Source organism: Canis lupus, chromosome 8 (assembly GCF_048164855.1).
Source record: "Canis lupus baileyi chromosome 8, mCanLup2.hap1, whole genome shotgun sequence".
In the NCBI taxonomy this organism is placed as follows: domain Eukaryota; kingdom Metazoa; phylum Chordata; class Mammalia; order Carnivora; family Canidae; genus Canis; species Canis lupus.
This window is the reverse complement of record NC_132845.1, coordinates 65,570,669-65,595,776: the sequence shown is the minus strand read 5'-3', so window position 1 is coordinate 65,595,776 and position 25,108 is coordinate 65,570,669. Positions and strand designations below refer to the sequence as shown.

Here is a 25,108-nt window from a genome sequence, read left to right as displayed (position 1 = left end):
CCGGCGGCCGAGGATTCCCCGGTACCCGCGGGGCTGTCCGCCGTCCGGCCGGGCCGGCACCCAGCGGGCGCGGGTCCGCGCGGGCCGGGCGGAGGCGCGAGCGGGATCCCCCCAGCGCGAGCCCCGGAGCCCGCGGGCCTGGGCCGGAGGAGCCGGGCGGTCGAGTGGCGGCGGCGGCGGCGGCGGCGGCGGCGGCGGCGGCGGGGCCCGGGTCCGGCCGGTTTGCGGCCGCAGGACGGCGAGGCGTCAGGCGGCCGTTTGGGGCCCCGGAGGGTGGTCGGCCCGAAGTGAGTTTGCGCGCTAGTTCCAGAGCCGGCGCCCCGGGAACGGCGGCCCCGGGAGGCGCAGGAGGAGCAGCCCCCGCCCCGGATCCCTCGCGAGCCTTGGGGCAGCTCGGCGGGTCCCGACGGGGTAGGTCGTGCGCTCGCGGGCCTCCTGGCGGTTGTGGATCTTCCGGGCGGCCAGAGTGCGCGCGGGCGGGGAGGGATGGGCGCTCCCCCGGGACGCGGGACTCGTGGGGTCCCGGCTTCCCGGGGGCGCAAGGGGCTCCCGCCTCCCCTTGCCCCGTCCCCCGCTTGCTGCGCCGTCGCCCTGTCCAGCCTGCAGACGGGTCTCTAAGCGCCCAGGAGTGTGTGCGGAGCCGGCTGCGTTGTGCCCTGGGGCATCTGCCGGTGGAGCGCAGGGCCGGTGTGCGAGGAGGGCCGGGCTGCGGCTGCCTGGTTGACAGAGGAGCCTGGGCCTGAGAAGGGAGGCGGCTTGTCCAGGGCGACGGGGTCCGTGGGTGGGCTTGCTCTCGGGCCTGAGCTCCTGGGCGCGCGTGCTGGCCGCCCTGTTAGTTTTCGTGATCAAAAGGTTCTTCGGTGTAGCTAGCGCACAAGCCAGTGAAGGGAGAGCATTTGAAAACAAGTGCGCCTTGATGCACCTTTACCCTGCTTTAGAGACCTGGTGTTTTCTGTTCCTGTGCATACGTGATTTTAAGTCATTTGAAGAGGTAAGGAAAGACGGAGAGAGCACCGTGAAGAGGAGGGTTTTTTTCAGCGTTAGTTTAATGAAGGCAAACGGTTTGAAAAATGAGCCGATGTTTATATTAACCATTGAAGAGTAACCCATCTAGGGCAGCCCGGGTGGCTCAGTGGTTTCACGGGTCCTTCGGCGGAGGGTGTGATCCTGGAGATCCAGGATGGAGTCCCACGTCGGGCTCCCTGCATGGAGCCTGCTTCTCCCTCTGCCTGTGTCTCTGCCTCTCTCTCTCTCTCTCTCTCTCTCTGTCTCTCTCTCTCTGTCTCTCTGGGTCTCTTGTGAATAAACAAATAAAATCTTAAAAAGAAAAAGAAAGAGTAACGCATCTGATCACCTCGTGATCCGTGGGAGGGACCCCAATTCTCTTGTACCTTTCTCTTTTCTCACATTTTTAGCCTCTTCTGAGTGTTCACAGGGAATGAGATTTCTTTGGAGGTATTATGCAGGATGACCAGTGACTTCTATCATTTCTTCTTCTTCCCCAGGTCCACCGTTAACAGTCTATGGTTTTCCAAGAGCAGCAGAAAATGAATGAATCCCAGGTGAGTTTTCCTGTGTCCGTGCTTGGTTTTGTAATGCATTTCAGCAGATTTATATGGGTCCAGATTTTAAAATGGGAGTATGGAAATAAAAGACGTTATCATGTAACATGCACTTCTCACCCTGTCAGATCAGCACCTGTTGTGCCCAAGATTGCGAATGCGAGAAAACCGCCAAGGAGCCGAGGCCGATGCAAGTACATGAGGGTTTATTGAGAAGCTCGAGCTTGGGTCCAAGTACACCCGACACAGCGGAGCAGGGACTTGGAACCTGAGGTGGGTTACGGCTGGGATTTTATGGGCTGATCTAGGGGTAAGGTGGGGTTTTTCAGTAAAGCGTGGGGGTGTGAGAATCTGCAGTAAAGAGGTCTCACGAGCTCTTGCTTCCTTATTCCGATAAGGGCGTGCTTTGTGGTTTTTCGTGTAGCCGGGGGAAGGTAGAGTTCAGTACCTGGTCACAGTGGCCTGAGACGGCTACCGAAGCTACAATGACTGTACTTGTGCCAGTGTTAAGCTTGAATGGCCCTAATATTCTCAGCCTCCACACACCCAGAGTCTTTTGTCGAGTTCATGTGTGCGGAGCTACCCCTATGTGGTGGGGCTACATACGTGAGTCAGGTGCCTGATAGTCCCAGAAAAGGAGCGTACCGTGCGTTACATGATTTGAATGGAGCGTAAGAGGAAACCATTTTTTGTAACTTGTGGGTTTTAAAGATTTCTTCGGACTTGAGAAACTGTCTTTGTGAAATTGATGTAGTTGTGGGTAGCTTTCCTGATGATGATCATTGAATCATTGCAACCTATGACATGTTTGTTGCTTATCTAAACCGAGGACCTGGTACATATAATTTTTCCAGGCACCAAAATACCGTGATCCAAGGAGACATATTTTCATTGTTACTGTTTTGTCCAGGGGTAAAAGCTGAGTCGTGAGTGTAATGGCCTGCGCATCCTTCAGGTGGCTTCTGTTATTCCTACTTGTTCGGGTTGTGCAGTACATAATACAGCGAGGTATTCCCTAGTAAATATGCAGTCACTGCCGTTCCCATTTCAATTCTTAGCATCTTGATTTTGTCCTCACCCCTCTATGGAACGTATTGCTACAGATTAGCAGTGACCTGGGCCCCTGGGTGACTCAGGCAGCTAAGTGTCTGCCTTTGGCTCAGGTTATGATGCTCGGGTCCTGGGATCGAACACTGAGTTGGGCTCCCTGCTCTGTGGGTCTGCTTCTCCCTCTGTCCCTCCCCCCATTTGTGTGTGCTCTCACTCTCTTGCTCTCTCTCTCTCACTGTGTTGCTCACTATCAAATAATAAAAATAAATAAATAAATAAATAAATAAATCAATAGCGGTGATCTCAGTACAGTCAGATGCATCAGACATCATCCAGCTCTTACCTCCCGTGATCATTCGTCTGACGTATTACTTCCACGTGTCTTTTCTTCGTGGAGTCTCCCTTTGCTTGGCTTTTAAAAAGGTTCACCTGCAGATAGTTTTGCTCTTTAGCTGATCAGGGGTGTTTGAAAAAGTAGGTGAGGGTAACCTGCAATACCTATTTTTCTGAGTATATAATATCTGGTGTTCAAAGTTTCGCCATCTTCTGGATGTGTTTGAGGTGGTTCTTTTCAATCAGGATACACAGAGACCACCCTCCAGGTGGCTAACTAAGTCTTTTAAATCATTTACTGATGGTTTCCTTGTATGTCTCTTATGTTACTGCTTTGTAATCTATGTTTTGAAGAAATTGTGTTTATCCTGTGTTTCCGGTAGTCTGGATTGTGTGGACCACGTTGCTGTCATTCTAACTTGAAGACTTTTGTCATTACCCATATGCCTTCTATAATTGGTAGTTAGCTCTGGACGTTGACCCAGTTCTGTTCAGTTCTTTTGCAAGACTTTGCTGCCCTTGACTCTCGTCCTCTTTCCCCTGGAGGCCCGTACCATCTTCCTTTGTTTTTGTGACGTTAGCATCCATTGGTTGATGTTCATTGCCAAGATCCCCCAGTTCTTTAGGGGAGACAAGGTGGTGGTATGTTACTTTACCATTTCTTTGTTTCCCAGCTAGAATACATTCCTAAAGAACAACATCTCTTTAAATAGTTCTGTGTTACTTACAGAGAGGATTATTTTCACAATATCCAGTAGGCTCCTAAGCAACTGGGATTTTTTTTTTTTGATTCATTTTGTTACCATTATGAGCTCATGGGTTTACACATATTTTAAGTATTTCAGTACATTGAAGTCGTTTCTCTCTTTGATGTCCAAGTGGTTCTGTGTTTGACCAGAGGAATCCCTGCAGATGGGTTTCTGAGTCCTTTTGCAACATCCTCTGTGTATTTGATAGCATTCGTTTTTATTCAGCATTTTATTTTGAAAAAGCTTCAATCTTACACAACAGTCGCAAGGATCTTAGAGAACTTCCATGTTCCCTTTGCCCAGATACACCAGTTTTTTTACCTGTCCCCACATTTGCTTTATTAGCTCTCTTTGTGTGTGTGTGTGTGTGTGTGTGTGTCTGTATGTATATTTCTTACCTGAATCATTTGAGAGTGGGTGTCATCTGTCTTGTCCGTTTTCAGATTATGCCTGCTAAGATCAAGGATATTGATGGATGGATTGAATTCCGGAAGTGGAAGATTATTGTAACAGTCTCATGTAGCCAGTCTGGCTTTCTTTTGAGACGTGTTGGCATCTGATTTCACCCTTTTCCTTTCAACCTATTTCCATCTTTATACTTCAAGTGCAGATAGTTGGATCTTGCTGTTTTTAAATCCAGTCTGACAGTCTCTGCCTATTAATTGGGTTGCCTAGACCACCTTACATGTAATCTGACTATCGATATAACCAGTAAGGGTTGTAGTCTGGTTTTGTTTTCTCTTTGTACCATTGGCTTTGTTTCTTTTTTCTTCTTTTGTGAACTTCTTTCCTTTCAATGGATTGTGTATTTTTTGTGATTCTGTTTTACATCTCTTGCGGGGAGTTTAGCTCTAACACTGTTATGTTTTTATTGTTTTGGGGTTTCTGTTATGCAGCTTTAATATTTTACAGTTCATCTTCAGGTAATGTACTGTTTCACTTCAACTATAGTGAGCCTGTGGTTATTTCCATTTCTCCCCTCTTGGTCCTTATGTTGTTGTTGGATATTACTTTTTTTTTTCTTCTTTTTTTAAGACTTATTATTGATTTATTCATGAAAGACACACACACACACACACACACAGAGAGAGAGAGAGAGAGAGAGAGAGAGGGAGAGGGAGAAAGGCAGAGACACAGGCAGAGGGTGAAGCAGGCCCCATGCAGGGAGCCCGACGCGGGAGTGGATCCTGGGTCTCCAGGGTAAGGCCCTGGACTGACGGCGGGGCTAAACTGCTGAGCCACCCAGGCTGCCCGGATATTACTTTCACAGGTAGAATCAATCCCCCAAGACATTGTGATTTTTGGGTAAAGCGTTATTTTTTAAGGAATACTAAAATAACATCGTTGCCATTTCTGGTGCACTTGGTTTCTTTATGTTTTATGTCTGTCCAGATTTAGATCTCCTGTCATTTTCCTTCAGCCTGAAGGACATCCTTGAACACTTTAAGGCTTTTTTTTTTTCTTTTCCAATATTTAATTTAAATTTTAGGTAGTGAACATGCAGTGCAGTATCGGTTTCAGGAGTAGAATTCAGTGATTCATCACATATATAAGACACCCGGTGCTCATCACAACAAGTGCCCTCCTTGATACTCATCCCCTATCTAGCCCCTCCTGCAATCAGCTCCCTCCATCAACCCTCAGTGTATTCTCTATCCTTAAGAGTCTTATGGTTTGTTTCCCTATCTCCCTTTTTCCCTCTTCCCATATGTTCATCTGCTTTCTTCAATTCCTCATATGAATGAGATCATACGGTATTTGTTTCTCTCTTACTTTGCTTAGGTTAGTATAGTGTACCTCTATCCATGTCATTGCAAATGGCAAGAGTCCGTTCATTTTGATGAGTAAGTAGCATTCCGTTGTGTATATACACCGCATCTTCTTTATCCATTCACTACTCAATGGACATTTGGACTCTCTTCATAGTTTGGCTGTTGTTGATAATGCTGATATACGTCAGGTTTTCTTTTAATGATGGGCGGAGACAATTCAAGACAGCAGAACCAGGTGGTAGGTTTGAGAGTGCTTTAATGGGGAGCGCTCCCTGGTGTGGCTCCCTGAAGCCGCGCCCAGGCAAAGTGCAGGGGTGTTTATAAAGAGTTTTTGGCGGGAAGATGGGGCCAGGGCGGCATTCGGGTTGGGGCAAGGGTTACAGGGTGGTGGGCGTCGGGGGTGGGGTGGGGTAGGGGGGTGATCTGTGTTTTGTAAGCTAAGATAGTGTAGGGCAGCAAGGCAGCTTTGGCAGGAAGATGGGGGTGGGGCGGCAAGGCGCCTTTATTGGGAGGTTGCTGGCCTCGGGTGGGCTGTTTTGACGTCCCCAGTCTCACCAGCCCAACACTATAAACATCAGAATGCTTGAATCTGTATTTTTGCATCCTTTGGGTAAATAGTTAGCCAGTAGTGCAATTGGTGGATCCTAGGGTAGCTCTATTTTTAACTTTCTGGGGAACCTCCATACTGTTTTCCAGCATGGCTGCACCAGTTTGCATTGCCAGCAACAGTACAAGAGGGATGTTGTTTCTTGTATGTTTAATTTAATTTGGGGTTTCTGACAGGTGTTAGTTGATATCTCATCGTGGTTTTGATATCTTTCTCCGGTGATGAGTGATGTTGAGCATCTTTTCATGTGTCTGTCTTCTTTGGGTGTCTTCTTTGGAAAACTGTCTCTTCGTGTCTTCTGCCCATTTCTTAAGTGGACTATTTGCTTTTTGGATGTTGAGTTTGATAAGTCCTTTTTTATAGATTTTGGAACCCTTTTTTTGGTGGTTGTTAGGATTATTTATTTGAGAGAAAGAGAGAGCACAAGTGGAGGGAGGGGGCAGAGGGAGAGAGAGAATTCCCAAGGTGACTGAGCTCTGAGTACAGAGCTGGACTTGGGGCTTGATCCCAGGCCTCTGAGATCATGACCTGAGCTGAAATCAACAAATGAGCCACCCAGGGGCCCTGGAACATTTCTTGTAGTTGCTAATGAATTCTTTCAGCTCTCATGTCCAAAAATGCTTTTGTGTGTGTGTGTGTGTGTGTGTGTGTGTGTGTGTGTGTGTTTGTGCCTTGGTTTTGTTTCAAGGCAGCTTTGCTGGTTTATCTCCTGTACTTCAGGCATGTTCCTCTACTGTCTTCTCGCATCTGTTCTCTTGCCGCCTGTTTGCTATTTCTTTATTGTTTGGAACCATCATCTTGTTTCTTGCATCATTTCCTTGAGGTCATTTGAGCTGTTTCCTAACCTGCCTTCACCTGCCATCCTACAGAGGCCTAGAGCTTCCTAAATATACATTTTAAATCCTAGATGTTTCATAAGTCGTGTCTGTTTCCAAGCTGTCAGAGTGTTTTTCCTCTTTGTTTCCATGTCTGCACAATCTAGTCTCTCTGCTACCCTGAGTCCATCAACTGTGTGTCCCACTTCTTAATGTTGTCCCTGTTCTAGAGCTGCTCTAATTAGATTTTAATGTCCCTTGCCCTTTTGACCTTGGTGGTTTCACTTTCTGAAATCGCTCCATGCCTATCAGCTCATGTCATTTACTAGAGTTGCAACCCCACCGCAGCACACGCGCGCAAGTGCGCACGCACACGCACACACAAACACGGTTTTTCCTTTGGCTTCTCTTTCCTCAGTTGCTCACTGTCATTAGGTGCTCCTATATAGAGATATATAGGTGCACCTATATTCATATCCTAAATTTCTCGCATCACCTGGGCTATTCCAAATCCCTGTGAGCACCCCATTACTTCAATCCTTATCTGTTTAACTTCTCCGGTATCTCCTGTGATTGATCTGTCCTCAAATCTGTATCTTCCCTGACCACCTGAGTTCTGACAGACTCCTGACCATAGCCAATGTGTTGTGGAAAGAATTTGTCTGGGTCTTCTGCCTGGATCCTGGAAGAGAGCTTCTAAATCTTTGGAATTGCCTAAGTGATGGGAGTGTTTGTTATCCTGGTAGGCCTCTTGGACCAAACCTGAGTTGATGCTAAGGATAGGGGCCGGCTATATCAGGAACACCAACAGGGTTGGGGCTTTTGAACCACTTGATATCAGCCCAATCTCTAGCGGAAGGAAGGGAGCCTGAGATTGAGTTCAGCGTATGGCCAATGATTGAATTAATCACACTCCCATAATGAAACTTCAGTAAAAATTCCGGTCACCACACTTGGGTGAGCTTCCTGACTGGTGATACACATGTATGTATGTGCCAGGAGCATGATGCATCCTGAGGACACTAAAGTGTTCTCTGCTGCTACCGTTGCCCAAGATGGTTTTCTCCAAAATGCAGGATTCATGTCATTAGCTCTTTCTTCTCCATGCTTATCTTATTTGACAGCTTTAGCTCCTCTTATCTTATTGTGCTTCTCAGAAAGTTCTCCAAAGCCGTCATTTCTATGCAGTTGTTACCATTTCATCACACACTGTTTTTTTTCTTCTGCCACAAAAAACTGGAATTGGGGGGTGTGCAAAGGACGCCTACTGTGATTGAATATTGAACACAGAATGCTTGTGTTCCCTGCACTCCTGGATCTGCTTGCCTTGGACCATCTCCTGGAATGCGTAATCTTGCCGAGTCACCTTGCCTTCATTGTAAATTTCAGATTACTGTCTAGGTCCCCATAGCGCTATCTTCCTTTTCTCCCCCCTTTTCTCCCTCAATATCTTCTCGTTTCCTACTTAAAGACATTAGCTCAGGGGGTGCCTGGGTGGCTCAGTTGGCTAAGCACCTGCCTTCAGTGGAGGTCATGATCCCGGGGCCCTGAGATGGAGCCCCAGGTCAGGCTCCCTGCTCAGTGGGGAGTCTGTTTTTCCTTCTCCCTCCGCTCCTCCCCCTGCTTGTGTTTGCCCTCTCTCTCACCAAAATAAATAAATCTTTAAACAAAAGAAGACACCAGCTGAAGATCCTCCTTGTCTTCAGTTTTTTCTACATGAAAAATAACTGAGAGTTAGTTTTGAAAGTTAAGAAATGTGGCTGACATCTACGGAAGACCCACAGCAAATATCATCTCCATGGGGAAAACCTGAGAGCTTTTCCCCTAAGGTCAGGAACACAGAAGGTATGTCCACCCTCATCACTGCTGTTCAACACAGTACGAGAAGTCTGGGCCTCCACAGACAAGATAAAGCAGTAAAAAGCATCAGAATCCGCAAAGAAGAAGTCAAACGCACTTTCTGCAGATGCCATGATACTCTACATGGAAAGCCCCAAAGATTCTACCCCAAAATTGCTAGAACTTGTATAGGAATTCAGCAAAGTGGCAGGAAATAAAAATCCATGCACAAAAACCAGCTGCATTTCTATACACTAAGAATGAGACAGAAGAAAGAGAAATTAAGGAGTCTCCCCCGTTTCCAATTGCACCCCAAACCGTCAGATACCTAGGAATAAACCTAACCAAAGAGGCAAAGGATCTGTACTCAGAAAACTGTAGAACACTCATGAGAGAAATTGAGGAAGATACAAAGAAATGGAAAAACGTTCTATGCTCATGGATTGTAAGAACATATGTTGTTAAGACATCTGTGCTACCTAGGGCAGTCTATACATTCCGTGCAATCCCTGTCAAAATATCATCAACTTATTTCACGGAGTTGGAACCAATAATCCTAAAATTTGTATGGAACCAGAAAAGACCCTGAGTAGCCGCCAAAGGAGTGTCAAACAAACAAACAAAACGAAAAACTGGTGGCATCACGATTTCAGACTTCAAGCTCTGTTACAAAGCAATATTCAAATGACAGCATAGTACTGGCACAAAAACAGACACATAGATCAATGGAACAGAATAGAGAATGTAGAAATGGACCTTCAACTAATCTTCGACAAGGCAGGAAAAATATCCTGTGGAAAAAAGACAGTCTCTTTAACAAACGGTGCTGTGAAAATCGGACAGCCACATGCAGAAGAATGAAAGTGGACCATTTCCTCACACCATACACAGAAATAGACTCAAAGTGGATGAAAGACCTAACTATGAGACAGGTGTCGATCAAAATGCTAGAGGAGAACACAGGCAGCAAACTCTGTGACGTCTGCTGCAGCAACGTCTTACGACACATGTCTCCAAAGGCAAGGGAAACAACGGCAAAAATGAACTATTGGGACTCCATGAATATTGAAAGCTTTTGCCCAGCAAAGGAAACAGTCGAGGAAACCAAAAGATACCCAACACAATGGGAGAAGATATGTGCAAATGACATATCAGATAAAGGGCTAGTATCCAAGATCTATAAAGAACTTATCAAACTCAATACCCAAAGAACAAATAATCCAACAAGAAATGGGGAGAAGAAAAAAAAGGTGCTCAGCAGTTGAGCACCTGCCTTTGGTTCAGGTCATGATTCCAGAGTCCTGGGATTGAGTCCCACATCAGGCTCCCTGCGAGGAGCCTGCTTCTCCCGCTGCCTGTGTCTCTCCCTCTCTCTCTGTGTCCCTCATGAATAAATAAACAAAATATTTTTAAAACTCAAATGGGCAGAAGACATGAACAGACATTCCGCCCTAGAGGACATACAAATGGCCGACAGACACATGAGACTACGCTCCACATGCCTCGGCATCAGGGGAATAGAAATCAAACTACACTGAGATACCACCTCACACAAGTCAGAGTGGCTAAAATTGACAAGTCAGGAAATGATAGACGTTGGCAAGGATGTGGAGAAAGGGGGACCCTTGTACACTGTTGGTGGTAACGTAAGCTAGTGTAGCTACTCTGGAGGTTCCCCAGAAAGTTCCAAATAGACCTACCGTATGACCCGGCATTTGCACTACTGGGTATTTACTCCAAAGACACAAGTATAGTGATGCAGAGGGGCATCTGCACCCCAATGTTCATAGCAGCAATAGCAGCAATGTCCACAGGAGCCAAACTATGGAAAGAGCCCGGATGTCTACAACAGATGAATGGATCAAGAGGACGTAGTGTGTGTGTGTGTGTGTGTGTGTGTGTGTGTGTGTGTGTGTGTGTGTTTGTAATGGAATATTACTCATCCATCAAAACGTGAAGTCTTGCCATTTACAGCAACATGGATGGAACTAGAGGCTATTCCACTAAGCGAAAAAAATCATCGAAAGACAATTATCATATGATTTCACTTAAACATGGAATTTAAGAAACAAAGAAGAGGAGCATAGGAGAAGAGAGGAAAAAATACAAGACGATATCAGAGAGAGACACAAACCATAAGTGACTCTTAATCATAGGCAACAAATGGAGGGTCGCTGGAAGAGAGGGGAGTGGGGGAATAGGACGACTCTGTGACGGACATTCAGGAGGGACATTAAGGAGGGACTGGGTGTTACATGAGGCTGATAAATCACTGACCTCTACCTTTGTAACCAATAATCCATCATATGTTAATTAATTGAAGTGTTTGTTTTTTAAAAGAAGAAGAATATGCAGGCCATGTCCTCTTGAAGAGAAATCAGCACTATCCACCTTAATCTAAAATAAATTCTTGACACATAGTCGTAAATATTAAAAAAAAAAAGGAAAGGAAAAGAAAAACGTGGCTAAATGACCACATCCCCATTAAGCGACAGTATCATTGAACAGTGAACAGATGAGACTGATTGTGATGACCACAAACATCATGAAGGGAAGAAGACATCTCTTTATTATGATTCCCCAAGAGACACCTTTCAGTGTCCTCTTTAATAACCTAAAATAACATACAAACATGTCATCAAGGCAAGTTAAAAAATGACACCTGGTTCTCACAGTTTAATAACGAAGACTATCAAACAAACATTTACAGTTAGAAGAACATGAGGGAACTAACCCGTCTGGTTATAAGTATAACTGATGTATTATATAAGTATAATAAAAACAAAACCTATCCAGAATATGTAAACAAAGTTATAGTTATGCAGCAGCTGAAATCTCATCACAAAACTACGTTGGAACAGCATGTGTTGGAAACTATGACTGTTTCAGAACTATTTAAAATAAATACGTAAATAAAAACTAGAGAAACAAGTATAATCTAAGGGCAACATTTTCAAAATGAACAACTGAAATTCCTGACGTATGTTTGGCTGTCACAATCCTTTGGGTTCTAATTTTATATTTTTGAGGTAATTTCCTCCTCACCTTTGTCCCAGTGCATGAAAAATGGGACCTCCAACCTCTACCTCAGCAGAGATTCAAATTAAGTAATGTGAAATATTTGATGGTGGCCCAGGAGGGGATGGACGTGAAAAAACCCTGGTTTCTTTTTGTCTCTCCATGGACTCCTCCATGGACTCCCAGCTCCTAGGAGTACAACACGATAACTCCATTGAGCTCGTTCTGGAAGGTCCTGGGTTCTTCTAGATTATCTGTGAAAGAAACTGCTGTGTTCCTGACTTCCTACTGAAAACGTGCGTCTCCCCGGGGCTCAGGGATCTGCAATTGAGAAAGAGAGGAAGGACGTCAGATTGTAAGGAGGCAACTCTCCAGATATAGAGATTATTCACCTTCTCAGTCCATTGTAATCAGAGTTGAGACGAATTTATAAGTCCACTTTATCCCTAATCATTCGTTCTAAACCCCAGTTCGTTTTCAAGTATGACTTTTGGACTTTGGTGATCCTGGCTCCAAAAACTTCTTCATGTACCTAAGAACAGGCCCAGTCATCTACTTTATAGCCAGGGCTCTAGGTGATTCTGTTCAGGGACCAAAACAAACAACCTTGAGAGGATGTTGCTTTAGACTGGACACTCACCTTGGTCCTTTTGTGCTACTTAGAGTCTGAACTAATCACCATACCGCAAACATCACTCACACATCAACATCATGAACCATGAGTCCAGATGCCTAATCCCCCATTCTAACCCTACATCCCGATGTTCAACCATAACACCTAGTCCTAAAGTTGGTCAGTGCTATGTGGTCTGAATGTTTGTATCCCACACGCACACCCCAATCATATGTTGAGATCCTAACCCACAAGGTGATGGTGCTAGATGGGGCCACTGGGATGATTAGGGCATGGGTGGGGCCCTCTTGAATGGGATTAGTGCTCTGATAAAAGAGACCCCAGTGACCTGGCTCTCCCCTTCCACCATGTGAGGACACAGCCAGAAGGTGGCAATCTGCAACCCAGGAAAGGTCTGACCAACCCAGTAAAGGTTCTGACACTCTGATCGCAGACTTGTCCCCTCCAAATTGTGAGAAATAAATGTCTGTTGTTCATAAGCCATCCATCCACTCTGTAGTCCTCTGATGTAGGAGCCTAAATGGACTAACAGAGCTATAGTTCACATGAGTTAAACCCAATCTTTACTTAATCCTCTACCCAAATCTATAAGTTTATGTGTCGATCACAATAAGCCATGCTGAAACTATTATTTCTTAAGCTTCACTTAAGTTAAGTTTAAGAAACTTAAGTTTCTGACAAACTTCCTTGACCAAAAACCTGAGGGGAAAGGTATAATTGAACAAAATGGGACACTGGTCCGGAAGCAGGCAGGGAACATGAAAAATGCACAGGCAATCTGGCCGTAAGCAATGTGCTTGAAAGGAAATTTGGATGAAAGCATAACTAGACATAATTTCTCTTGTATTACTAGATCGGTAGACTCTTCCATCAAATATCCTACTGTTAGACATATACTTTGTTGTAAATAAGTCCCTGTGGTTGATACCTGTGAGGGATGAAAGGCCAAAAATGAATTAGAAAGTCTGGGGATCCCCGGGTGGCTCAGCGGTTTGGCGCCTGCCTTTGGCCCAGGGCACGATCCTGGAGTCCCGGGGTCGAGTCCCACATCAGGCTCCCTGCGTGGAGCCTGCTTCTCCCTCTGCCTATGTCTCTGCCTCTATCTCTCTGTCTCTCTCTCTGTCTCTCTCTCTCTTTCTCTGTGTCTGTGTCTCTCATGAATAGATAAATAAATTTTTTTCCTAAGATTTTTACTTATTTATTCATGAGAGGCACAGAGAGAGAGAGGCAGGCAGAGACCCAGGCAGAGGGAGAAGCAGGCTCCACGCAGGGAGCCCGACGCGGGACTGGATCCCGGGTCTTCAGGAGCACACCCCGGGATGCAAGCGACACTAAACCGCTGCGCCACCGCGGCTGGCCCGCTGTGCCACCGCGGCTGCCCTGGATAATAAACTCTTAAAAAAGAAAGAAAGAAAGTGAATACACAATTTATGGAATCAATTGAAAACTTACTCACTTTCCACAGAAAATCAACATTTCATGAAAGCTATCATTTGGGCCCCATTGCCGTGAATGGAATTATTTCAGCCATGCCTCTGTGACAAACTGGTTTCCCCTAGTCTGGCCCCCACACATCTCCCTGAGGTCATGCCTATGTGTGGTTGTGAGCATGTGGCTGGGACCTGAGTCAGCGTCTGGCTGCGTGGCTGCTCGACTTTACAGTGTGTGGGAAGGCTCATGTGTGGGGCAGGGGAGAGGAGCGTGGTCTAGCAATTGGATTCCTCAGATTTCCTCAATACACAATAAGTCATGGTGCCTGGACCCGTGAGGACACAGACGTACCTCCCCTCAGGCCGATGACCTCGGGCCTCCATGGTCCCTCTAGGGTATGAGGGTGCGATCTCGCCCCCACACCCACAGATCTGGATCGAAAGCCTGGATCTGGAAGACAAAGAGATCCCTGAGAAGACAACCTCCAGGTGGACTCCCCCTCCCTCCCACTCTGCAGTCTCGTCCTGAATCCCATGTCCCTCCACGTCCCCCCCCCTTCCATTGTCCCACCCCAAATCCCCACAGCCCACCCACCTCCTCGCACTCTTCCCTGGACACCCTGGTCCTCCAGCCCATGGATCGGATGAATTGCAATCGCAGTTTGTGGAACAAGGGACGCTGGGATCGGTTCTTCCCATAAAGGAATGAAAAGATGGCTTGTTTGGGGGCCTGGTTGTCCTCTTCCATATCATTGGCCAGGTAGCTGGAGAAAGACATGAGGTTGCTGCTCAGGAGGAGCAGGACAGGAAGGACCCCCCACCTGAGCTCAGCTTCCCAGAAAAGATGCAGTCGGCTTCCTACCCAGCGTCGTAGAGCGCCCCCCAGTCATCAAGAAGGCGCGGCTGGGCAGAGACTTCTCCCGCTTTGAGGAGAAAGACAACTCACCCAGAAGCTTGAGGGCATATGCTGCTCTGTTTTCCCATCCCTGAGCCCACCCCCTTCCCTTCAGCCTGTCTGTGCACACCCCTGTCGCCCTGTGGAGCAGGGGCATGTATACAGCTCCTGCTGTATTTCTGTAGTCCTGGCTTTCCTCCCAAATGACTAATATAGGACTGGGTTCATGTAGGTGCAGTAATTCAACATGCACTTCTTGTTTCTCTCTTCCCACCGCCTCATGGTTCCTGGCACATCAGATGTACTTTGTAAGTTTTTGTTGAATGAATAAATGAATGCTTTCTCTCACGGTCAAGGGCAATACTGATTACCTCCTCGTAGACCCGACCTAACTTAAACATTTGCAAAATGTAAGGAATTGTCTGAGTGTTTTTGAGAGCCTGGTAATATTTTGACAAGACCTGCCTCAACAGGTGTCTCGTGTAATGGGATTGGGGAAGGGGGGAAAGGGGCAGAAGAGGGTAGTGAATGAGAAATAACGGTGGTCCAAAATGCCCATGAGACTAGAATTTTAACAGAAGTGCTACTAGGGTGCAGAAGTCAGGGAGGTTAGGTGGGCATCTGAAGATTTTGGGGTTGGAATCAATCTTGAGGAAAGGTCGTTTTCTTCAGGGAGACGTGCAAAATCACCTAGACAGGAAACACAGTACAGAAACGGAGGGAAGGGTCCTTGGAAGGATGAAACACGAAGAGGGTGCACAAGTTGGACGGAGACGAGGGGGTTGGAGCTAAGCTGGAAACTCTGACCTTGACCACTAGCACCCCTGGCCCATGAGATTGTTATGGAGCGCAGAGCAGGAGACGATGCTTTGGAAAGACTTCAGGCATATAGCACCCACTGGCTTGGGACGGATTTGTAAGAAACACCAGCGGGAGCCTTTACGACAGATCTGTGCTATGTCTTGAGGCTGAATTGAGGCATTTGTGCTGGGAATGCAGAGGAGGAGGACAGTTATGCTTGGTATTGCCATGGGAAGAAGACAGATCTCAAGGATCAGAACTGGCTGCTGCTTGAGCCTAGTTGCTTGGGGCAAGGCAGCGTCTGTTCTTTCCTTCACTCCTCTTTGGAGAGTTTTTGTTTCCTTCTCTTCAGGGGGTCTCTTAGCTGATGTTAGGGGCATTTGTGTTTGCAAATAATAGTATAAAAAACCCCTATACTCTAATTCTACTGTTTTTATACACAGACTAAACAGCTCAAAAAAAAAAAGATAAATGAATAAATAAATAAAACCCGCAAGATTTAAAGAGTTACAAACAGGTTGAAAAAAAGGGCCGAAAGATCAGAGTCCCACTTCTGCCCTCCTTCCTCCCAGGTTATTGACTACTGCTGATGGATGAGGCGAAATACTCACAGTGCCAGGAAGAAATGAATTCGCTGGTACTGCCAGGAGAAGAGACCAGCGCGGCTAAAATAGGCGATGACCATGGACAAGAGATACTGGCGGAAAGAGGAGAAAAGCCGTCATAGAAGGGTCCCATCCTGGGAGAGGAAGACCAGTGAGGTGAGGGGACAGGAGGCTGGAGCAGGTGGTGCCTCTTTGACATGTTGGGTGAACCTGCTTCTTTGGTGTCAGACAGTTGGTTACAAACTGGGGAAGGCAAGGGAAGAGTTTCAGGTGCTCCCAGGACGGGAGGTTGTGCTGGTTTGAGGGCTTGTGTTTAGGACAGCCAGCTTCAGGAGGGTCTTTGATAAGCTGGAGCCAAAGGAAGCCCCCCAAGAGCAGAGAGGCAAAGGGACTTAAGGTAGCAACAGCCAGAGGGGCACACCTGGTGCTCAGGTCCCAGGGATTCTGCAAAAGCCACGAGGTCCCCGACCAGAAGTCTTGGTAGGCATGAGGTTGGAGAGAGGGTTGAGGAGGCTTTCCCCTGCCCCAGGACAGGTGTTGGAGCAAGAGTCTATCTTAGTGGAGAACAACAATACCTTGTCGGATACTCTCAGATCTTTGTCCCAGGCCAGAAATCTTTTAATGACAGGATCCTCTGTGAAAAGAGGGCAGATGTCTGTCAAGTTGGCAACTGGAATGGGGTTACTGTGGGAACGTTCCAGAGCAAAGAGAACAGTACCTCCCCTGGGGAAGTTTCAGGATGTAGCCAAGGGTGAGGCTGATGGGCAGAGGGGAGAAAAGACCATGGACTGGCCAAGAAAAGTTGGCGGCTCCCCCTTGTCGGGTGACTGAGAGAGAGGCAGGTGTCAGCAGTGCATCTGCAGGATGGGATCTGAAGTAAGTAGTGATGCTGTCTCATCATGCATGGATGTGCCACTGCAGAGACCATAACATCATCCGCTGTCATTTTCTCATTCCACAGTGGCATCGGGGTACAAAGATGGCCTGTCCTCCCCTCCCCGCCCCCGCCCCGACCCAGCCGAAGGCACTTAGATTCAAAAGGCCAGTAAGCGCTAAGATGTCTCAGGAGTGCAACTGCAGCTAAGCTTTCTCATCCCTCTGTCATTTTTAAGTGTCCCCGATGAGGGGTCAGTATGGAGTCCTCCAAGGATGGAGAGAGAGAGCTCAGCGACCTGCAAAGAATTATTTTCCATTGGAAAAGCGTCGCCGTTGGAAGTTTCTGGTGTTTTCAGGAAAAAAGAATAAGGTTGGAGGGTGCTGTTCCTACCGAGCAGCCTGTTGAACGCCTCGTGGTGCTCAGGGAGCACTGAAGATAGCCGCTGTCTCTTCAGCTTCATCTTGAGGCCACTCAGTGTCTCCACCACCCAGATGTCGTTGGCCTCAGGGGCTGTCTCCTCATCGGATTCGATGTCTCTCTTCCTTCCGCGGGACTGAGGCAAGGGGCAGGGGTCTACAAAGGGGGCTGAGTGAAGAAACCAGGCTACAGTACAAAGCTTCTTCTGTCTTTGGAATTCAGCCACGCTTTCCACACCCCCAAACCCAAACTCCCTCTTCATTTCTCTGTGGCCTCATAGATGATTGGCCTCTCCAAAACCACCTTTCATCTTTGTCCTTCATTCATATGCATTTGCCCCCATTCATCTTTGCCACTGTTTCATACCCCCCACCACGCCCTCAAAACTCTTCCTCGTAGATCATTTCTCCCATGAGGATAATGGGATAATTTCCTGTCTTCCTTTATCTCCTCTTTGGATGTCATCTCCTAACCCTCCTTCCTTGCTTCCTGGGTTTTCCTTCCAGTGCGATACCCTTGTCCCCGGCTCCCGTGCTCTCTTCTCCAACCCCTGGCTTTCTGAATCTCTCCTGTCACGTGCAGTCTAGTCAGACACACCTTCCTGGCTTCTGTACCCATTTGTACTCACTAGTCAAGCCTGTCAAGTCCCTTCTCCCTCCTGCTTCCTCACCTGATGGTCCTGGGCTTTCTTCATCTACCACGGCCTCCGGGGGGTACCCTGATGTGCTAGGCTGGGGGCTCTGGCCCTCAGACTGGGCGGACGGTTGACAACTGGCCATGATTTCTCCCAAGCTCTTTGTGCCCTCCCAGGAGACTCAGACCCTCCTCTTCTCAAACTCCCCTTCTGGCTTCTGGGTGAACCCAAGCCCTGTTATCCCTTCTCTAAGCCGGGGCCAAGCTAGGAGTATGGACATGCTCTGCGAAGATGCTCTTGTCCACCTCCGTTGCCAAGAACCATGGAGTCCAGTCTTTCCAATCAGGAAGGTCAGAAGCCTCTGATGTCATGCACCATTCCAGCCTGGCAGCCATTTTGAAGGAAGACACGTGCAACTGCGAGACCGAGGTCCACTTCTGGAGTTCAGGATCAAGGCTATCTCATGTCGCCGATCCAGCCTGCAACCATCCTCCAAAACTGTCCTCGGGGTGTCTGGATCACTCTACTCCTCTCCAGCAGATGCGGGGCTCTCTGCATCCTTCTATTCCTGTTTCACGGTGCAGTCTGGAAGCAGAGGGAGGAAACAGACGAGGGAAGGTAAGATCTTACAAGAGTGAAATAAGTATGTAGGGAAGGTCCAGGTACATGGACTTGTTGGATTGAAAAGTTAGTTTACGTGGCTTAATTTGGCAGAGCTCTCTCACTTGTTTTACTGATGCTGTGTTGGGGATTCTGTGCTGGGGGAGCGTTCATGCTCTACTCTCCGGTGTCCCTGAGCCCGAGAGGTATTTTGAGAGCCTACTCCTAGAAAAATGTACGTGTGCTCCCACACACATCAGATGCTGTCCCCGACTTCAGAAGTCCATGGATCACCCAAAACCTGCCCCTTGATTGCAGTTAATCAGCTCTAGCTTGCATGTAAAATTTTGAGCATGTGTATTACCCTTGACCTAGGAATTTCACTACTCCTTGTGTATCCTATGAATAAACTGTGACGTGCCCACAAAGGCTGAGTGGAAAAACCTCCAATTGGAGGCAGAATCTGTTTTATTGAGAAGGTGGGAAGCCCCCAGGAGCACAGATGCAGTCACAAAATAACTGACTGGCTGTCCTGTGGTATCAGGGGAAGCTTCTTCCACACCTCGTACCTCCTTCCTCTGCTTTTCACCTGGGCATCTGAGTCTTGCTTGCTCTTTCCTTCTTTTGGTGATAAAATAACACAACATAAAATACAGCATTTTAATCACTGGTGAGCGTATCATTAAGTGGCCTTAAGCACATTTGCGTTGTTGTGCTGCCATCAGCAACTTCCGTCTCTAGAACTTGGTCATCTTCCCTCAAACTGGAAGTCTGCACCCATTGAAGCCCCATATCAGGCTCCCTGCTCATGGGGCGCCTGCTTTCCTCTCTCCCCGCTGCCTGTGTTCTCTCTCTCACTCTCTCTCTCATTCAAATAAATGAATGAAAACTCAAGAAAAAAAAAAAAATCACACAACAACAACACCTGCCCTCTCCACTAAGTCACAGCTAGCCAGGGGCTGCTCACCCTGGCCTGTCATTCTCTAGTGAGTAATGGTTTCTGTGTTTCCCTTCTGTGACCCTTAAGACCTAGAGACACCCTAGGAAGACGGCTTGCAGTGCTAACTCACAGAACAGAATTCTGGGATGGGGAGACGGGAAGAGGTTCTGGATACCGACTTCGAAGATCTGGTGTCTGAAGCTCAGTGTTAAAGGTAAATCTTAGTCTTTGACTTTTATACTCCCCTGCACCCTGGCTGACATATACTTGGTGGGTCCCAAAGTCAGGTTAAGGTGTATCGTCTGTTATTATCGCCTCTTTGAAATGTTCTGAAATGGTGTCTACTTACCAATTTGCCCATGTTTGTTTGCAAATCTTGTTTTCAATCAAAGATCTATCCTTTATAAGACATTTGCAGGAGGAATGTGTCCTCCTTTTCTTTGCTGCGTTGAGAGAGCAGGGTACTAGGATTTGTTTTCTGGAAACAAGGATTGTGAAACCCAAAAGACCAAAGCGGACCCCAGGATTCACTTCAGCTGTTTTGATTCAAATCCTGTAACCTATTCACTCTGTCCCCTTCTCTGTCTGCCCAGACTCCTGAGGATAGACAATCTGGAGGACATAAAGCAGGAGATAGAATACCTGGCTAAAAGATGGGGGTGGTGGGGAGGTGGGAACGATATGGTTTTGTTACAAAGCAGCCTGTGCCCCTAGGCAAATCCTTCCTTCTTCCAGGCCCCCGTTTCTTCACCTGTAAACTAAAATACTTAGATAAGATAATGTGTAAGCGCTCTTCCCTTACAGCATAACCAAGGCAGTGAGAGAGCCAATTTGACATGACCAGGTGTACAAATGCTAGGGTTCAATTGTGTGCCCCCTCGCACCCCCACCACCCCATTCATGTGTACCACGCCCTGGTACCTCAGAATGTGATTGTATTTAGTGGTGGGGTCCTTATGGAAGAAACCAAGGTAAAGTGGGGTCTGTAGCATGCTGTCCTTTATGAAGGGAAAATTGAGGGGGGGGTTGGGGGGCGCAGTTCGTTGAGCATCCAACTCGATTTTGGTCCAGGCCCTGCTCTCAAGGTTGTTAGATTGAGCCCCACATCAAGCCCCAGAGAGGTGTCTGTTCCACACCCGAGAGGGGTGTCTGCTTCTCTCTCCTCTCTCTCTCTCTCTCTCTCTCTTTCCCTTTCCCTGCCCCCCCCCCCGTTTGCCCCTCCCCTGGCTTGCTTGTCCTCTCTTTGTAAAATGAATGCATAACTTTTTTTTTTTTTAAAGGGAAAATTTGGACGCAAACATCCAAGTACAGAGAAGAGAATGGGATGACACAGGGAGAGAAGACTGACATCTACCAGCCAGGGCGGGAGGATGCAACAGCCCCTCCCCCACAGCACTCAGAAGGAACCAGCCCTGCCCACACCTGAATCTCAGACTCCCAGCCTCCAGAACAGTGAGAGAATGTATTTTTGTCGTGCCCACACCTGAATCTCAGACTCCCAGCCTCCAGAACAGTGAGAGAATGTATTTTTGTCGTGCCCACACCTGAATCTCAGACTCCCAGCCTCCAGAACAGTGAGAGAATGTACGTTTGTCGTGACAGCCTGAAAGCTGCCTGGTTTGTCTTACTTTGTTACAGCTTCCCTGTAGGCAGATCCACACAGTATTTTTGAAGAAGAGGGAATTCAGATTTGACAGTCACTTTCCTGATACTTCTGCTGCCCCTTTCCCCAAAGCAAGACGCGTCCATGTCGGGAGGCTTCAAAGAAGAATGGGTTCTTTCACACAGATTAGAACCTTGAGCTTTCTTAGCCTCTGGCATTTCCTGGTCAAGGTGACTGTTCATTTTGGAAAACATGGTGGAAAGACTTCAAGAGAAGAATGATTTACAAATCTTGAAGATGGGTGTCAGTTAGCTTAATAAAACTGATGCATTAAAGAGAGAAAAATAAACGGGAGCAAACCGAGGCAACTACTTAGGAAATTAAGGGTGGGAAAGGTTTCTTCAAAGACAGTGTCTAAACAGATGAAAAGTATGAAGAGGAAGTGAACGATTTGAACACAGAAACAATATCCATATGACAGAAAATAAAGTAAAACATTAGGTTAAAAAGATCAATGACTTGGGTCGCCTGGGTGGCTTTTTAGTTGGGTCTCTGCCTTCTGGCCAGGGCATGGTCCTGGGGTCCTGAGATCCAGATTGGCCCCCGTCGGACTCCCCTGGGGGAGCCAGCTTCTCCCTCCACCTGTGTCTCTGCCTCTCTGTGTGCATCTCTCATGAATGAATGAAAGAAAGAAAGAAAGAAAGAAGAAAGAAAGAAAGAAAGAAAGAAAGAAAGAAAGAAAGAAAGAAAGAAAGGAAGAAAAAGAAAGAAAGAAAGAAAGAAAGAAAGAAAGAAAGAAAGAAAGAAAGAAAGAAAGAAAGAAAGAATAAATAAAGCTCGATGATAAATTGGGAGAAATATTTGTGTTTTTTCCAAATACAGAAAGAGAAAACTTTTTATTTTAAATACTAATGAATGAAGAGATTTTAAACAATATGAAATGATGCAGGTCTGCTGCTTCTGGCCCAGACGGACACACGAGGTGAAGATTTGCCCTCCCAGGTTAAATAGGTTTCTAGAAGGAGGAGATAGATGAAAATATGAAATGACAGATTTTAGCTATCTGGAGTGAAGGGTGAGCCTTAAGAGTGTCCAGTTCAGGGATCCCTGGGTGGCGCAGCGGTTTGGCGCCTGCCTTTGGCCTAGGGCGCGATCCTGGAGACCCAGGATCGATTCCCACATCGGCTCCTGGTGCATGGAGCCTGCTTCTCTCTGCCTGTGTCTCTGCCTCTCTTTCTCTCTCTGTGACTATCATAAATAAATAAAAATTAAAAAAAATATAAAAAAAAAAAGAGTGTCCATTTCAGTGCCCAGAGAGTATTGAGGCCGAGGTAGGGGGCTGAGGTTGTGGGGCAGCCCAACGTGTGTCAGTTGCAGGAACGCAGTAGGATGTTCACGGGGAGGGGCACGGCAGCCAGAGTTCACAGGCAGAGAGCCAGAGTAGAGAGGTGGGAGGGTGTCCCGGTCTTTAGCTGAGCCAGGCAGTGCACTGGGGTGGTGGTGGGGGGAGCAGGGGCTGAAGGCCAGGACCCAGGGGACTGGGGTTCTGCCTGTCTTCACCGACGTGCTCAGCGCACCTTCTGTCCTTTACCTGCTGAATACGGAAAAGGATATGGAAGGGATGTGCCTGGAGATCTTCTAGGCTCAGGCCCAGGGGAGGTGTGACCGCCTGGCTCCAATTGCAGCACTCCTTCGGTGAGCATTCCGGCACCAGCCACACTTCGTAGCAGCAAGAGCTGGGCAAGACTGCTCCTGGCTACACTGCCACTGCCATCGGCAGCTTCGGGAGAAGCACACCCTTTGTGAGGGATTAGTTTGATGCAGCAGCTCGGCTAAGGGAAATCGGGAATGGGTTATGTGCCCGTTCATTGGTATAAAAGAGTACTTACTGTTACTTTTTAGAAGAGATTTACGGGGCGGGGCGGCGGGCGGGGGGCCGTGGGTGGTTCGGTCGTTGAGCATCTGCCTTAGGCTCAGGTCGTGATCCCGGGCTCCTGGAATCATGTCCTGCATCAGGCTCTCTGCCGGGGGCTTGCTTCTTCCTCTGCCTGTGTCTGTGCCTCTCTCTCTCTCTGTGTGTCTCTCTTGAACAAATGAATAAAATCTTAAAAAAAACCCCACAAAAACATAAGAGTGTTAGTGGGGCACCTGAGTGGCTCTGGTTGAGCGGGTGTCTTTGGCTCAGGTGTGATCCTGGGGTCTTAGGATGGAGTCCCACAACACGACAACAGGCCCCCTACAGGCAGCCTGCTTCTCCAGTTGCCTATGTCTCTTCCCCTCTCTCTGTGTGTCTCAGGAATATGAAATCTTTTAAAAAGATAAAAGCATTACCTGAGTAAACTTGTAATATAAATACTTCCTCTGTTGATCTCATATGTATCTAAATATCGTTTGAAGCTGAACAATTGTATTGCCCACATTACAACCCAGGAAGGTTGTTCTTAAGGGCCTGGGAGCCATCTCTTTGACCTGTAAACCTCAAGGAAGATAGTGTCCCTCTGTGTCTCCGGGAGGGGGTAAGCATGGTCTCTAGGCATCTTGCTATGAGCTGTAAACTACCTGCTTGACAGAGAAAGGTAAGAACTTTTTTCTCCTCCTTCACACAGAGACAACTAGGATGGACCAGCACCCCGATTACCAGGTGAATTTAGGATGAACTATGAAAAAATGCATAGCAAATGGTGCTGACGAGTCCTGTAGGTGTGAAACAGGTTTACCACTTAGGATGAGAACTATGGGCTGAGCTACAAGGAAAGACAAGTCTCCGGGTTCTCCTTGCAAACTTGTTAGTGGTTTGCCTGTGATGTGCGACACAGTCTGGTTTAAAGGTTATTTAACGGTAGGATGGGGGGCCTGGGTGGCTTAGCCAGGTAAGCAGCTGCCTCTTGGTTTGGGCTCAGGTCCGGATGTCAGGGTTGTGGAATGAAGCCCTCCGTGGGGCTGCTGGCTGAGCCTGGAGTCAGCTGGGGATTCTCTCCTCTTCTCCCTCTGCCCCTCCCCCTGCTCTCTCGCCCTCTCTCTCCCCCTCTCTCTCTCAAATAAATCGTTTAAACCAACATAACAATCGTTCTCTTCTTTCTATATTTGTGGAGAGGATTTCCTGGATGGCAGGAGAAGGTTTTTGTTTTTTGTTTTTTTTTTTAAGATTTATTTACTCCTGAGAGACACAGAGAGAGGCAGAGAGGCAGGCAGAGGGAGAAGCAGGCCCCCTGCAGGGAGCCCGATGCGGGACTCCACCCTGGACCTGGGCATCACCGCCTGAGCCCAAGGCAGACGCTCAACTGCTGAGCCACCCAGGCGACCGGGAGATTCTCCTTTTAATCTCCACCACCCCGCGGCGTCGAAGAAGCACTTGGCCAGGCGCGCCGTTATATAATCTCTCCCCCAAAATACTGCTCAATCCTTGTCCTTAGGACCTCCTCGTCAAAACATGGCACTTTAACCTAACAGACATTTAATTCGTCGGACGGGCAAATTCCCAGGGATATGGTTCGGGTTTGTGTGTGTGTGAAACCCGGTTGTTCCACAGTCTGTACTTTGCATTCGTTGTGCAACTTGGACAAGCTACCTTTTCTATTTCCTTCTCCTTTCTTGGAGAAACCATGCGCCTCTCTTATGTCCTCGCTGAGTAGTAATCGTATCCCAGTGTGTTGGTGCAACTTGTCAAAGTTCAGTGACGTGCACACGTGCACCCTTCCCCGTCCTCTCCTGCTTGTGGAAGTCTCCGTGCCAAGCCGACAGACAGACCTCAGGGCAAGGAAAGGACCAGGGATGCAGGACGCAGGCACAGCCGCTGCTAGAAGCGACACGTCTCCTCGATTCCTCACGGGAGCGAAGACGACTGGGACATCGGGCAGTAGGTCCGGATGGTCAATCCTCTGAGCACGGTGCCTCTTACCCACCCGACGAGGTGGAGACTTTCGAGAC

The 25,108-nt window shown here is 47.6% G+C and overlaps 1 protein-coding gene and 2 long non-coding RNA genes across 5 annotated transcripts; 1 reads left to right on the top strand and 2 right to left on the bottom strand.

Moving 5' to 3' along the window:
• The first annotated feature begins 191 nt into the window (after window positions 1-191).
• LOC140638863 (uncharacterized) lies at window positions 192-22,473 on the top strand. Of its 3 annotated transcripts, none has more exons than XR_012035823.1 (7): window positions 192-411; window positions 1,506-1,562; window positions 1,691-1,835; window positions 16,078-16,266; window positions 17,223-18,656; window positions 19,666-19,792; window positions 20,859-22,473. It is a non-coding gene; the product is annotated as an uncharacterized lncRNA (long non-coding RNA). The 3 variants fall into 3 exon arrangements; XR_012035821.1 differs by having other exon boundaries at window positions 17,072-18,656; XR_012035822.1 differs by lacking the exon at window positions 192-411 and adding an exon at window positions 529-991 and having other exon boundaries at window positions 17,072-18,656.
• Window positions 9,667-18,751, bottom strand: LOC140638860 (speedy protein E4-like). Its single transcript, XM_072836925.1, has 7 exons — window positions 18,075-18,751; window positions 17,378-17,572; window positions 16,686-16,744; window positions 16,117-16,202; window positions 14,405-14,573; window positions 14,162-14,260; window positions 9,667-12,066 (listed from the first exon to the last, which is right to left on the bottom strand). The coding sequence occupies exons 1-6, from the start codon at window positions 18,181-18,183 to the stop codon at window positions 14,201-14,203; spliced, it is 678 nt and encodes a 225-aa protein (XP_072693026.1). The 5' UTR covers window positions 18,184-18,751; the 3' UTR covers window positions 9,667-12,066; window positions 14,162-14,200.
• LOC140638866 (uncharacterized) lies at window positions 21,259-25,059 on the bottom strand. The gene is made up of 2 exons (XR_012035829.1): window positions 24,750-25,059; window positions 21,259-23,285 (listed from the first exon to the last, which is right to left on the bottom strand). It is a non-coding gene; the product is annotated as an uncharacterized lncRNA (long non-coding RNA).
• Between the last annotated feature and the right edge of the window lie 49 nt (window positions 25,060-25,108).